The sequence below is a fragment of the Triturus cristatus genome, chromosome 3_1 (genome assembly GCF_964204655.1).
Source record: "Triturus cristatus chromosome 3_1, aTriCri1.1, whole genome shotgun sequence".
Taxonomy (NCBI): domain Eukaryota; kingdom Metazoa; phylum Chordata; class Amphibia; order Caudata; family Salamandridae; genus Triturus; species Triturus cristatus.
In genome coordinates, this window is record NC_140583.1 from 827369993 (window position 1) to 827385686 (window position 15694).

General features: G+C 42.5%; 1 protein-coding gene across 5 annotated transcripts in view; it reads left to right on the forward strand.

Annotated features, from left to right (window-relative positions):
- CCDC141 (coiled-coil domain containing 141) overlaps positions 1-15694 on the forward strand; it is a 635983-nt gene that overhangs the window by 330875 nt on the left and 289414 nt on the right. For all 5 annotated transcript variants that reach the window (XM_085645202.1, XM_085645203.1, XM_085645205.1 and 2 more), the window contains exon 6: positions 2379-2498. In XM_085645202.1, the coding sequence (XP_085501328.1) occupies positions 2379-2498 (120 nt within the window). The remainder of the gene's footprint in view (positions 1-2378; positions 2499-15694) is intronic.

Sequence of the window (15694 nt, forward strand, 5' to 3'; positions counted from 1 at the left end):
AGAATTTGATGTAATATTTAAGTTTAGGAATTTTTGACGCTGTAATTATTTAAAAACTAGTAAAGTAGATATATAAAGATTATATTGAATTGATTCTTTGAGTTTATGTTGTTATTGGTGAACTCTCACATCCTAGTAGTTTATACCTTCAAAGGTTCAAGTGGAGTTATATGTAAGTAAGGCAGTAGGATTTTTACTCATGTTACAAAAAAAATTAGAAATATATATTATATATACTCTTTGTGGATGTTCTGCCTCACCGTTTATGGACAGAAAATTGTAACTGATCTGTACCACCACATGCCTACAGATGCTAATTTGTATCTAAACTGGACTTTGTCACCACACTTAACTAGGCATCATCTGCAGCCAAGCACTCAGAATACGGCAAATCTTTAGCAATGAGAACACTTGGGAAGAATATTGACAGGAGCTTGCAAGATTATTTCAAATGTGAGGCCATCCTCTGCATATCATACAGCAACAAATTGACAGTTACCAGGGAAGCACTTATTTGGAAGTCCCACAGCAGACACAAAAGTGACAGAATCACATTGTGGTCGACTATCATCCATGAGCTCCTAACTGCAAAAACATAATGCAAAAACATGTCCCTTGTTATCTACCTGTGAAAAATTACAAAAAGGGTTTTTCCAAACTGCCCGTCATTGCTTATCACAGAGCTCCCAGTTTACGACCTCTTATTGTGAGGGATGAACTCGAAAAATCTGTAACAAATGCTGGGTTTTATATCTGAGCTTCTAATAGGTGCATCATAGGTGAACACCTTTTAAAAACATCATCAAAACCTATAAGACCGCATCTTACATGTTGATCAACATACATTATTTATGTGATTCAGTGCCACGCCAAAGTAGTTAAACACAATATGTGGGCAAAACAGTGAATGACCTCTGTATGTGAGTCAGGAATCTCAAATAAGCAACAATTAATGAGAAACTGGACCAGCCTGCAGCCAATCATTTAAACATGTGGACCGTTTTCTATCAGATTTGAAGATTTTCCTGTGGAACATGTGGACTTCAGAGAAAACTTTTAGATGTACCGTTTAAAATCAGTGCATCCAGATGGACTGACCATCACTGACGATACCACCTGGTCACTATATATCTTAAGAGAGCTCAGAGCTGCATTGATTCACATTCTAAATGGAAGCTTTACTCATGACGCTTTTTCAGAATCCAGTAGTGTCAGCTGTGCAGCGACAAAGCAAAAAGTCTTGTACTGCATGAGCAAGGTGGAAGCCGAAACGTTGTGGTAGAAATATATTTTTATTCTTTGTCGAGTTTATCTGATTGGGGCACTTTCTTCTTTTTGGGGGAACCTCCTTTTTTTTTATCCCTACCTCCATTTACCTTTCACCTCCCCGGAACTCTATAATTACCTTAACCTCCCTTTACCTCTACCCACCCGGAACACCAAGATAACCCCTCTTCCCTTTACCCCTTTGTTTTTCTTTAATGAGATAAAAATTATGTTAGTTAAAAGAAAATTACCAGCATGGTAAAGGTTAAAAATACTTGCCTGCGTAGTACTTACCTACATGGTAAAGTCTGTGTGGTAACGGTCATGCATAGCAAAGCCTGCATTCTAGGTTGTTTCCAATTTAAAAAAAAAACATTTTGTGATCGTCATGGCATGCTTAATTATACTTCAATATCACACCTCCCCTCCTTCCTTCCCAGTAATCTAAAGAGACATGCATGAGCAACTGCCTGGGGGCACAATAAGCATACTTTCTGGTCCTGGTTTATTTTGCTGAAGACAGGGGTCTACTTAACTACACATTTTCCATTGTATTTATACATCAGGATAATTATTAACCAATCAGCGGGTAGGAGATGGCATTGTTCTTCAATAACATTGAATTAGAAATAGTGTACAATTAAATTATAATCTTGCTCTTTCTTAATCTTTTAATTCCTCAGTAGGCATCTTGGGCTAACAGTCCAACAATGTGCAGGGAGTGAAGATAAAGCCACTATGATTGACAGTGGATGGGCCATTCTGTAGACATTAGATGATAAACATATATTTCTTAAAATGATCATGACCCGAGTCTGTTATTTTCAATTTTATTTGTGATTGGAGCAATGGGATTTCTCCAAGTTTAAAACTTAGATTTCCAATAGGAATGCAATGGAATTCTTGGAAAAGGGAAATGACAGTATTTCGGTTTTAAAAGTAGTTTTTACTAACATTTTTGATTAAAGTATCTCAATGGATGACTACAACTAACTAATCTGAGATCCAATGTATTTGTATATTTTTGCCATTACCTACTTTACTTTAGTGACAGCAGTGATATCTTAATATTGAAGAAAAATCTTTACCTCAAATATATTTTTTTTCTGCAGGTGACCTGTTGGTTTAAAAAAGACATTGAAGATTATTTGCAAAATGGACTTTTAGGTTCTTCCTTGACTGAAAATGAGGAGTTACTACGCGAATACAAAGAACATGTTCGCAAAGCCAAGGTAAGACACACTTAAATCAGCTGTCTGAACACTCAAGAAAAGGCAGCTTCCAAGCACAATTTAAGAAATATTTTGAAATATAGGATTTTTTTCTGACTGCTTTTGTAACTAAAAATATTGGTTTGTTAAACAATAGAAAAACCAAACAATGTAAATTTTTTATTAACAAAAGTGTTATTTATATTTCTTTTTTGTTTAAAAAAATCCGTTTTTATTTTTTGTGTTAACAGCATAGACAATCACATTTTCATTTGCACACTCCTTAGGACAGCCTGTTTGATTTTGCATTTCACAGTTGCAACTTCACAGACTCAACCCAAATACTTTTGCATCGATTCATATAATAGCTACACTGTGCATAGCGAATCATGCCAAATGCAGCAGTGGCTGTGACCTCAAAGAACATCCCGTAAGGAATCTGTACCATGGTAATTGCGAGCTAGTCTACTAGCTTTGGGAGGCGGATACAGGGCTCGAAAAATCCATTCGCCCACTCGCAATTGCAAGTGAAATTTTAGCAGGTCGAGCTATATTTAGCAATTCCTCGAGTTCTGTTAGTTCAGAAAGTGAATGAGCAATTAAAACACCTTTAAATCTTGTTTTATCTTGACACATTTGCCAACTGCTCAAGGACAGAGGTCGAATGTCAGTTTTTCTTTTTACTAATTGTTGCTCATGTGTTCCTGGAAAATGGTGTTTACTTTTCTTTCTTTTTTTACAGTCAATGCTTTTTGTCAAGTGAGCTATTTGACAATAATTGTAAAACAAAATGCAGTTTTTTTTCTCTAAAACAACATTTGAACAGCTTGTAAATGAATAGTACAAGTAAATCAGAAATTATGAAATAACTTTTTTTTGTAATCCAGAAGTGTGATGCAAACAAAGATTTAAATTGGGGGAAAACAAATCAGAACATTTACTTTACTTTACTTGGTGATGTGCAAATGACAAATATTTGCAGAAACGTTATTTCCGAAACATTGTACACTATATAGTTTTAAAACCACATGTCAATGACAAATTCTATGGCAATTTTAATGAAAATCTGCTGATTGCAAATAACAGTGGGCTGCTATTTTATGCTTTAGTTATGTATTTATTAAAAGTGATAGTTTTTAACATGACATGAGAGACATTCCTGGCCAAGCCCTGATGACAATGCATTTAATGAACTAAGAGGCAAGTCTGCAGTCAAGTGTATCTTATATCTGGCTAGATTTGCATTCTATACAGAGCTAATGTTTAGTCTATTAAATCAAACAAAAGCGTTTTCTGTACGTGCTGAACTTGTGTATTTGTAGGTGTTCTCATATGTGATAAAGAAGAAAATGGTGTCTCGGTGAATTAAAATACTTGCCCAGGATCACATAATTTGAAGCCAGTTTATGGGTCAAGAGCATTATAATTAAAGTGAGTAGATTATTTAAGTCACTAGACCTGCAGGTCTAGAAAATTTGTTGGGACTTTTCCAGACCTGGGATAGAAATGAGTGGGACAAAGTAACAATACAGGGAAGGGTATGCCTACCTGGAGCGGTTGTAGATCCCAAATATGACCATTGTCTGTGCATCTTGTGCCTCCAATCGTCTGCTCATGTAGTGCCAGAACTGTGGTGAAGAACACATTTGCAGCTTTGCAGTCAGTAATACCTGTGGCTATATCAGGGCAGGGGCGCCATTTCTCGCCCTGGCCTTGTGACATCATTGTGAGTGGGTGCGATTACAATAGTGCTGCATTCATTCAGTAGGTCGCACAGTATTGTGTCCCAGCTTGCTGCAATTAGGATTTTACGGAGGCCCAATATATCTTTCCTGTGGAGTGCAACGCTCTCACCTTTGTCCCATATTTTCAGGGAGTGCCTCCAGGCTCTTTCCTGGGGGGCTCAGGGAATTTCCACCTCTTAGTAATCAGTTGTTTTGCTACAATTACTTCCAGGTCAATAAAACGGGTGGTCACCCTCTGGTTTGTACAACTGCTATAGAGATGCAAGATGCTTGCCCGTAAGGGTAACTGGGCACTCCGTGCATAAGGACAAGGCATCTGTAACTGACCTCCAGTACTCACAAAGTAGCGGCCGTTCAACAACATATGTAACAGGTCCGCATCTGCAAGGCTTCAGCGTGGGCAGGTGGCATCAGTGCGGTTAGAGTATTTATTAATTCTAGCAGGGGTGAGATACGCTCTCTGTGTGATATAGTACAGTATTAGGCGGAATTGCATATTTCTAGGAACACAAACTGGACTTTCCAACACTTGGTCTCACTCCTTATCTGTAAATGGGTGGTGTAAGTCCACTTCCCAATGCTGTCTCAAGGGTGACAACGTCGCTGCAGCTTGTTGTCTGAGGGAGCTAGTGAACTACTTTGTGAGGTGTCTACCCCGCTCTATGACGTGTAAGTATTGAATCATTAAGTATGTTCAAGGTTCATTTGCCATGTCTCCCTATTGGCTACTCAGGACTGCTAGGAGTGAGCAATGTAACAAAAACACCTGGGCTGAGTCCGTCCTCTTCAACTAATGTGGCATACAATGTTAATTTGCCCTCCCGGTATAAATCGCCCATGTCCCACCATTGGCGCAGGTAGGCTGACATGTTGACCTCTCGGTTCCTGGGCGTACCCTGCAGGGGCAGTGCTGGCGCCTACGGTGTCACATGTCATTTGATGTATAAGCACCTACGATAACAGCGGTGTGCAGTATTGAGTAACAGGGGCTCCAGTGATTTCCCTTTTGTACAAGTATGAAATAGGGAAAACAGGGCGGGGAGTGACCAGGGTGGCGAAATGGCAGCTGTGTTGGTTAACTGAAGCCAAGCCATCCATCTGGCCACCCACTGAACCTGTGCGGCTAGATAGTACTGTTCCATGTTAGGGACTGCCAAGCCCCTGTTATCTGTTGACAGGTAGAGTTATTTGATGGCTACTCTGCAATGGGAGCCACCCCAGAGAAAGTCTCTGATAGTTCCTTCAAGGGTACAAAAATAGGGGGGTGGTATATTAAGGGGCAAATTAGTAACTAGTATAGGACCACCATTTTAACTAGGGCCACCCGACCCATGACTGATAGCGGTAGAGTTCCTCAGAAAGACATCTGGGAGCGAATGGACGTCATAGCTGTGCCCAGATTTCCCTCCAGTAGAGTGTTTTAGTGTTTTTTATATTTCTTTTCAAACAAAAGGCATCAACAGATACAGAGTACACATTAGTGTTGCAATTGCACTGTAGCTCAGAATATTCCTGTCCAATCCAATAATTTCCATTTCTCTGCCTCGTTCCTACCCCAGTGTTCTCATACATGAAGTAGCCCCTGAATAGAACTCAGAAACTCTCTCCCTGCTGTCTCCATTGAAGCAGGTCTTCTGATATTTTAGCTGGACAGCCTCTGGTCTTGTACACTGTTTATTCTGCAATCGCACATCAGTCCATCCCTCCCTGCACCCCTTCATTGTGGGGCCAGGACTCCCCCACAGTTTTGCAAGTCTTGCAACCAGAAAGCCTTCCCCTGCCAATGATTGATCATTCTCCCCACCTTTGTACCCATCCATTATTCCCAATAAAGTGGTTTTGGGGTCGAGGGGAAAATCATGTCCAACTACTCTTTCTAGAGATCTATACACCTTCATACAGTATTGTGGTGTTACAAAAATTTACAATTTATTTGACTCAGCTCTCCCTAGAAGCCTCTTTATTCAACACTACATGACCTTTTCCAACTCACAATTCAACCCGTTATTTCAATTGCCTCAAAACTGCATTCAAAGTGGATCTCAGTTTTATAGAGCAGTGAAGCTAAAGCAACTCATATTCAATTTATATCGAAAAACTGTGTCCCTCCGATATTGTTAATCATTTAATCAATTTCTCATATTGAAAAAGATAATGATAGAAATCACTAAGGTCAATCTTTTCAGATTTTAAAATTTCTGCATTACAAAATCCATCACTTTGGCCAATCTCTCCCTCTTTCTCATCAAGTTAGGATCACTCTGAAGTGGCTCCACCACCTCAACCATATCAACTAATAATCAGATTTTTCCATTTCTGGCCACTGATCGTGAAAAGACTCCTTTACCTGCTAATTTCTCTTTATTGAGAGCTTAGTGCAAGTCTCTGTTATGATCTACCTTTGACATTTACTAGAGAAAAACGTTCTAACAAATCTGAAATTATGGTAAATATTACTATACTATTGGAATGCTGAGTGCCATCTTCCAGAATGAATTTAAATAAGTTCTTGGCATTTTCTTCTCATTTGTTGCAGAAATTAACATTCACAGAGCATGCCCCTTTCTCCATTACATTAAAGTATATACTAAATCACTTTTTAGTGTTAGATGTTTATGAACAAAAATGACATAATAAAATGTGCATGGGTTTACAAAGTGGCATCCATTTCTCACAGATATTTAAAACATGGTTGTCAATGTTCCCAGCCGTCTACAGTAGTTGTAACCACCGAACATGGCAACCAAAATGTGCAACAAATGTATGAAAATAAAATAAATTATATTTTACACAAATATTATCATATGTTGCAACATCTTTTAGATGAATTGTTTTTTTCCTGCAAGTATATGATATATCTTGTTCTTCGTAACTTTGTTGCTGATTTTTTTAAGACCAAATGCTTTCTAATGTCGATGTAGTTCAGGTGTTTGTGCTCGAAGGGCAATTATTTTAATAGTTTACTGTCATTGATATGAGAAGATTGGTTTCCCTTCATCATACGTAGTATGTAGGAAAAGGGTAAACATTTAAAAAATTGACCTGCGAATATTCACTTATCAATTTTGTGGCAGAATGGTTGGGGATCCCTCAAAAGTATATCTTGATTTACACGTTGTTAAATAAATTCCTGCCATGTGAGGGCAGCCCCCACAGAATTGTGCACAAGTTCCTTGCTCCCCTGAATTCCTGCTCCACACACATCTCACTCGCCAGCACCGCCAACCTCTCACATTGTATTGCACAGCAAACATACTGGAAGGTTTATCCTCTGAACAGCCTTGATGTGGCCTTCCCTATTCCATTTAATTATACTTTTAACATGTTGGGTAAACTCAGAATCTAAATTTCAGAAAAGTATGGCATGTCTGAGCCCCAAAAATACCAGAAAGGTTTAGTGATTTAGGGTTTCTCAACAGGGGCTTCCTGGGCGTAAAGTTAAATACATTTAAAAAACTAACTCTGGGAGCTCCCATTGTCATAGCGAACATGGCAATACACTTTACTGGCATCTTTATGAATGTTTGCCACTCACCCATAGTTTCCGTCCACATTCCAGTTTGGTGTATCTCATGCAACATCGTAAGTTGGTATGACAATTTACACTATTCAATGTGTTAATATAAATATAGAGATTGAAATCTAAGCATAAGCCATTGCTAACGGCTGTTCAAGAAACTTTTGAATCATATTTCATGTCAGATATAAAATGATTGTTTATTAATACTACAAGTGCAAATGGTAGCAGAATGATTGAGTTGGCATCTCTTTAGAGAAGTGATTCTGTTGGAAATGGCCCTTTTTGCAGGGTCATCCCTAAGCTTTTTGCCTTCCTCCTGGATTTGTTCTAACCTGTTTTTGTTGGCTTTATGACTCTGGGCACTTTACCACTGCTGATCAGTGCTAAAGTGCATATGCTCTCCCTTGGTAAACATGACATGTGAATTGGTATATCCATGATTGGCTTATTTGGTTTGCCTGTTAGTCCCTAGTAGCGTGGCATGTGTGTGCCAGGGCTGGTAAACCAAATGCTGCTGGTGGGCCTGCAGCGCTGGTTTGCGCCACCCACAGAAGCAGCTTGTAAAGTGTATCTCAGACCTGCCACTGCTGTGTCTGTGTACAGTCCAGAACTGCCATCTTGGCTGTGAAGTGCACCCACTTCCCAGCCCCTGAACCTTCCCTTGGCATCATGTAAGCCCCCCCCCCTATGGTAGGGTGCACTGTATGTGTAAGGAAGGACATGCCTTGGTGTTTGTAGCATGTCCTGGTAGTGAATTACACCCAATTTCGTTTTTCACTACTGTAAGGCTACCTGTTCTCCATAGGCCAGAATGTGTAGTTTGACTATTACATTCTATAGTCATAACTGACCCAAAGAACATGGTAGAAAAACAAATTTACTATGCCTGAGCTCAGAATATTAAAATACATCTTTTAGTGAAGTTTATTTTTATATTCTGTGTTTGAAAATACCACTTTTAGAAAGTAGGTATTTTCTTGCCTAAGCCTTCCAGTGTGCTCTGCTGTTATGCGTATTGGCTGTCTGGTTTTGGAGTGACAGGGCTGGGGTATTCCAGGAGACAGGGTGAGGTGTCCCAGTGGTGAATAGAGAGATCTGCATCTAGATGGGTGGGAGGAGTTGCACCTGGGACCTGAATAGGGCTGTGTCTTCCTTCCACAATGCTGGCTCCACCTCCTGTGGTGTGTCTGATGGCAGACCCCCTCTTTCTGAAAGGAAGGATGCAGCCTGGTAAACAAAGTGCTCCAGGACTGTGCAGAACTGGTTCTGGCTGGGCTCAGTGACTTGTAGCTTCTGAGAACAAAGACTTTTGGGGTATAAATATCTGTGCTGAAACCCCTACAATTTGTATTGCTCCTGGGCAACAAGAAGAACCTCTGTCTGTGTAACTGAAGGAATCTACAGGAGAGGACTGTCCTTGTGCTTGTGTGCTGTTTCTTGGACTGGCCTGCAGTGGTTACTACTGGACTTGGAAGAAGAGGAAAAGGACTTTGAAGGAACTTTTATTTTTGCTACAGCAATCACCCAAGGGCTAGAAGAGAGCTAGCCTCCTGCAGGAGTCTCAGGCACATCAGACCCCACCATCAGCCTCCTGTTTCCTCCCAGCGAGGATTTCTATCTGCAGGTGAGGCTCCTGTGAGTTCCAGGGCCTCTAGTTCTACTGTGGAGAAGAGATTGCTGAAAATCGTCGATAACGCCCGTAAGCGAGGCGCCGCAGCTGAAGAGCGTAAGGAAAATCTTCGCGCTGCTGCCGCCGAGTGCTCGCTACTGGAGATCATCGCATCACCTGTCTGCGGGCTGCCAAAGGCTCGCTGACTTCAAGATTATCGCATCACCTGTTTGCGGGATGCTGCCAAAGGCTCGCTAACCAGAGAGCATTGCATCACCTGCTTGCGGGCTGCCAAATGCTCGCTAACCCGAAGATTATCGCATTGCATGTTTGCGGGCCTCAAAGCGCTCGCTAACCAAAGATCATCGCATCAAGTTCATCGCTTCACAACATCGCAGCGCGGATGCCGAGTGTTCGCCATTTTCATCGCATCGCATCAGGATCGTCGCTCCCTCGCAGAGCGCCATTTCTTTTCATCGCAACAAGATCGCACACGCAACAGGCTCGGCGCATCATCCTCCCTTTCGCGGCAAGGATTTCATCGCATCGCCGGCTTAGCGTGGAGAAGTTTGTCGCTTTGTCCTGCACACAGATCAGCGCATCATCCTCCCTTGCGGCAAGGATTCAACGCATCGCTGGTTAGCGTAAGGAAAATCATCGCTACAACTCCTTAGCGACATTTTGGTTGCTTTGCTACAGAATCCAGGTATCTTGTGAGTAAAAGGGTCGCAGAGACCACTGCCTTGAACTGAACTCCTCTTTGCAGATTTTGAACTATTTTTGCAGCCTTTCAAGAGTAACCCTATTTTCTAAGTATTGTGGATTTTTACTGTTATTGGTCTTGTGTTAAGTCTATATATAAAGATACTTATTTTTTATAACTACTTGTGTGGTGTCCCTTTATAGTGTTCTTCACTGTGTTACTGTGTATGGTCATAAATGCTTCACACACTGCCTCTGAGATAAGCCTAACTGCTCGTGCTACGTTACCACAGGGTTGGGCAGGGGTTGTCAAAGGGTGTAGCCCGCTTACTCTGACTTAGGAAGAAGGGTCCCTACTTGGACAGTGGCGAGCCATTGCCAACTAGAGACCCCCATTTCTAACAGATTCCATATTATCCATTTCTTTAATGTGGGGGACGTAAATGTCCCAAAAGTTTTAATAGAAATGAGTTGGCTGTTACAGTTCATAGATTTTTTTTATGTCATTGAGAAATAACGTGTATGCTAAACACATGTGAAAAAGGACTTTGCATGTGGTTGCAAACACTCTCATGCATACTGGCAAATATTGTAGTACAGAGATACTCCTGCTGCAATGTCTCTCCTTGGAGGTTCCTTAACATCTTGGTGTATTTTAGGCACAACTTTGAGTCCTAGAATGTCAAGATATTTTCTGTCTGATAAAGTCTTGTATTTTCTGTGTACCAGTTTTGGATCCGGCTTCTTCTTTTGTCTTTTCTATTATTTCTTTTTAGTTTCTTTTGGCGGCATCCTTGAACACTTTCAAATCACTGTATAAAAATATATAACATGGTGTTGGACATGGCCCTCTCTGCAGGATCAATACCAAACTTTTTGCCTTTTCCCCCTCCTGTTTTCTGATCTGTTTATATTGGCTTTCAGGACTCTTTGTGCTTTACCAGTGCTTGTGCTGACTTCTTTGAACAGACTTTAACCAATTGTCCTTATAAGTCCCTAATAAAGTGGTACAATATGTATCCAGGTTCTGTAAATTAACTGCTACTGCTTATTGTGCCACCCAGTTAAGTAGCCCTTTAAAACATGTCTCAGGACTGCCACTGCGGCCTGTGTGCAGTTTTAAACTGCCAATTTGGCCTGGTAAAATAAAACTTTTGCCAGGCCAAATCTTCTTTTTTTAATGCAGGTGTCACCCCTACGGTAGGCCATAAACAGGCCATAGAGTAGGGTACATTGTATATAAAAAGCTGGACATTTAATTTTTGTATGTCCTGGCAGTGAAAAACGACTACATTTGTTTTCTCAATTGTGAGGCCTACCTCTTCCATAGTATAACATTTGGTTACATTATTACATTTAATAGTGATACCTGTTGTTTGGGAACAGGTAGAATATCATGTTTTGTCTCTAAAGAGTTGTAATTTTCAATCCTCTTTAATAGTGAATTAGGATTTTAAGTCAAAATTCTGAAAATGCCACTTTGAGAAAGTTATTGTTCTAACCATGTGGGTCCGGGGTCACAGGACTGTGAATAGTTGCCAGGTGGCCTTTGTGTATTCCTCTTAGACAGTGAGATAAAGGGGTACTAGATGTTAGCAGGATGCGCCATTCTGCCATGATGGGAGGGGTGGGGCTTTTCCCGGCCCCACTTACATTTCAAAGGAGCTGCCTCATCACACTCACAAAGAACTACACACCAGTCTTTTGTCACCCTAGACCTCTTGGAACCTGGACAGGGAGGAAGAAAATGCCAGAATCATGGATGGTGGAAAAGCTTCAGAAGTGTCTTCCACTTTAAAGCTGGTACCAGGTATAAATATAGGACATTCAGACCAGCGCTACAGTTCATTCCTGGACCTGCAGAGGACCCTCAGAAGGACTGCCTTTTTCTTCAGATGACTGCCCTGCTGCTTGAGGTCTGCTTTGTACTTCAGATTACTGTCCTGCTGCTCCCAGAGGACTACCCTACTGCTTGAAGCCTGTCTTGAGCCCTCAGAGGACTACAATGTTGCTTGAGGACTGCCTTCATGCTGAACCCCAGCACTACCAGAGTGGCTCCAAAGGCTAGTTGGCTGGCCTTTTGTTCTGAGTTACAAGGACACAAAAAGCTCCAGCAATGTTAAGCCAGCACCTGGGCCCAGCCTGAAGTGAGTCCTCTCCTTCAAGTGGTGCCCATCCAGACCTGGACTCTTGCAAGTGGTGCCAAAGGTGCTCAATAACTTAAAAACTAAAACTTGTGACAGGAGACCAAGACTTACCTGCTCGCCGAGCCCCCAAGGTGTATCTTTAGTCCACTTGCTTTGCGGTACCTCCCGCCATGTTCTTCTCTGCAGCAGCAAATCCTGTTCAGCGGCACATCACAGAAGGGGTATCCAACCTTGTGGCGCCCTAGTCAGCTACAGCCTGCTGCTTCGTCCCACTGGAGATTTTTAGCTTACAAAAAAGTGACAAAGTCTGAACATAGAATCTTCACCATGACTTTGTCTAGCTACTCCCCGACGACAACGCCTCCTCCTTGGACACTGCTGGCTGCCTTTCCCCACTGAATTTTGCCTCCTCATTCATTATTCTTTCAAATTTCTTCTAAGTGCAAAGGCAAGCCAAGACTGAGCCCAATCCCCCTCGTTTATCTGGTCCATGATCATGAACACTGAATTTTTTCCTCTAGAGAGGCAAGTCTGACTTTGTTAGGTCAAATCTAGCGCAGCGCGCATGCGCTGCTCGGCTCGACTTTAAGTAAGGGTTTCAGAAATCCACCACACGCTTGCGCGTGTGCTTGTAGTTTTGCCTCAGGCTATTGGCCTTTGCCTGCGTCTTTTTAACAAAGACAGCACGCAATTGGCCAAAGCCTCTTTTTGTCCCACCCATGTGCACGCCCACGGCCTAATGCTTGCGGTTATGCGCAGCAGTAGCATATGTTTCCAATTATCATGCCCAGACGCGGGCGCCATAATTGGAAACATATGCTGCTGGTCGCAACGCGCGCGCACACCAGCAGCTCCCGCATCTCAGGGGCGACATGTGTTTTAAATTATAGAGCCCTGGTGCTATTCGCGGGCTTGTTTTTTTTTTTTACAGTGCAGGTTTACTTTAATTCGGAGCGCGGCGCCCGATATAGGCTCACCGCGCTCTGTTTATTATTATTTTTTTTATATTTAGCAGCACTCGCGGGACACCGGAACTTGTTGCCAGCTGCCCTCCTTTCGAGCGAGAGGGTGCAGTACAAGTACCTTTCGGTGTTGCTTTTCAACCATGGTAGTCCGTTGCACCCATGAGGTCCTTGCACAAAATGCTCCTGCTTTTGCTGCTGACCATCCCTGTCTCCGTGGTGAAAGGTAAGTGCAGACTGTAGGGAGAAGGTGTGTGTGTCTTTCGAGATGGTGGAGTTTTGCAATCTCTTCTTGTTGTGCTTTATGGACAGTGTCGTTAGAGGTGGGAGGTTTCCCTGCCTACTGGCATCGCTGCTTTGGGGGCGGGAGGGAGGGCGGAGAACGCATCTCCCTGTGTTCGGAGATCCGCAGCATGAGACGTGTAAACCTGCACCCAGTGTTTCAACATAGACAGTCCCCTCCCAAGGCTGATTGTAACATTGAGGACGGGTCTGTTGGCAAACACGTCTACCTCATTGTGTCCTTACAAATGTTCGTTTTTTACAGTTTAAAAGTTTGCATGCACTTTTGTAAGTGGGCCTATGAGATGATAGATTTTGTATACAGGAAACCTGTGAAAACATTACCATGTAATACAAAACAAGCGCCTGATGTGTTATGCAACCAATGCTGTGTGTCTTGGTGTTGTTGCGTTCTGTGTTTGTCCTGTCTTTTGAAGCCTGTATTTGTGTAGGATGTTGTGTGTTTTCACTGAGCATTTACAGCGCCGTACGTTCGCACGTGCCTGCGTAGACCCGTGTGTTGTCTATAGAGGTTCCTGCCTTCTGTGTTTTTAAACTGCCATCTCTCCTGTCTCCGCTAAGGCATGCGTGGTATGTCTTTTCACCCCAATAAGTATTGAACCATTTGGGGACTTTAACTTAAGAACCGTTTGTTGTCCGTGTTTTTATTCGTTCTACCTGTGTGTGTTTAGACACTGTACCCCTAGACAGCTGTTTTGAGTTTTTAGACTATTGTTGATTTTGTGTTCAATTCCTTCTCTATGTATGTTGATGCCCGTGGGCAGATTGTCCTCAGAAACCCTTTGTATGTTGTTGTCAGGTTTCATGCAGAGGACCGCCTCTGCTAGAGAAACCTGCAGTCTGCTAAGGATTGCTCTTTCCCAAATCTTCTTGGTAACGTGCAAGTTAACAAGGCTGCTGACATCTCCTCTAAGGGGTCAGTTACACAGTTATGTTAATTTGTGCTGGTCAAGACGGCCAAGCGTGCTACAGTATTTTTACCTGCATCCGCCAGACGACGAAGCTTGATTTCCACATAGAATAGGAGTCTGACATAACCAGTTGTGAATATTTGCATTTTTGGATGCTAAATCAAACCGAACTCGTTCAGGGATAATTATTTGACTTGGGCTCTGTGTGTGTGTTTTTTTTATCGGTATATGCCTGCGGCGGTGCCTAAATCTTGCATGCAGTCAGAACATATGTGGCTGTTTACTAATATGGCTGCCGCCGCTCCAGCGTATATCATTCCATACACAATGATATGTCGTGTTGTTTACTGCTGTGTTTGGCAATTTTAAACACTTTCTCTGGGCATTCGTTGCCATAGCAGCTCGAGTGCAAGCATCTCCAAATGGTTAATTCAGCACGTTCTGCGTGTAGCCTTTGGGAGACATTATTTTTTTTGACTAACAAATTCTTATAACATCCCAAAGGCGAAACCTATTGGCTATGCTAATGCTTGGTTAATATAGCAATTTCCTTTTTAGGTCTCGCGAGCCAAAGGCTCGAAGAGACATTTTATATCTGGGCTTTTCAAAGTGCTGCCGTGGCCTAAAGCTACAGTGCACGTGAACGTGCACGCGCGCAGCGCCATGTGTCTTAACTCCGTAGCGATCGTAATCACGATCACTTTCACTTTCGCGGGCTTCTCTGTTGCTGGCATTCCCCCCTCCCTTCTCGCCCAGCCCTTCTTGTTTTTTTTTACTTTAAGCGCGAGGCGCGCGTGCGGCCAATGCTTGCTTTTTAATGGCTGCATACAAAAGAGCGTGCCACAAGATTTAGCTGTTATAAGGCACATCACAGCTGGCGCCAATCACTGCTAGGGACCCTGATGTAATTGCCACTAGTATGAAGCGGTGTTTGTCTAAGAACATTTTGGAGTTGCTCTGTCATCGTGTCTTGTGCAGCCATCTCGAGGGTTGCTGCGTCTGTGGCAGCAGCCTCTCTTCTAGGTGCCATTAGGGGCAATCTGAGTAAACATGCTTCTGACCCACTCCTTGCATGCGCTTGGCTTTCCGATAACTTCCTTTCAGGCCGAATACTTCGTCTCAGGGCTCACTTTACACCAATTACCCGGACTCCAGGGCCCTTAATGACAGACGTTGTTTGACAGAGACCAGGTATTTCACAGGACCGGGCCCCCACCTTTCCTGGACTCCCCGGGGGCGAGCCCTGCCCCGGGCCTGGCGACTGCTATCAGGGCACTGGCGCTCCAATTCCGACTGCGCCATTGCTGTTTTTGTTAAT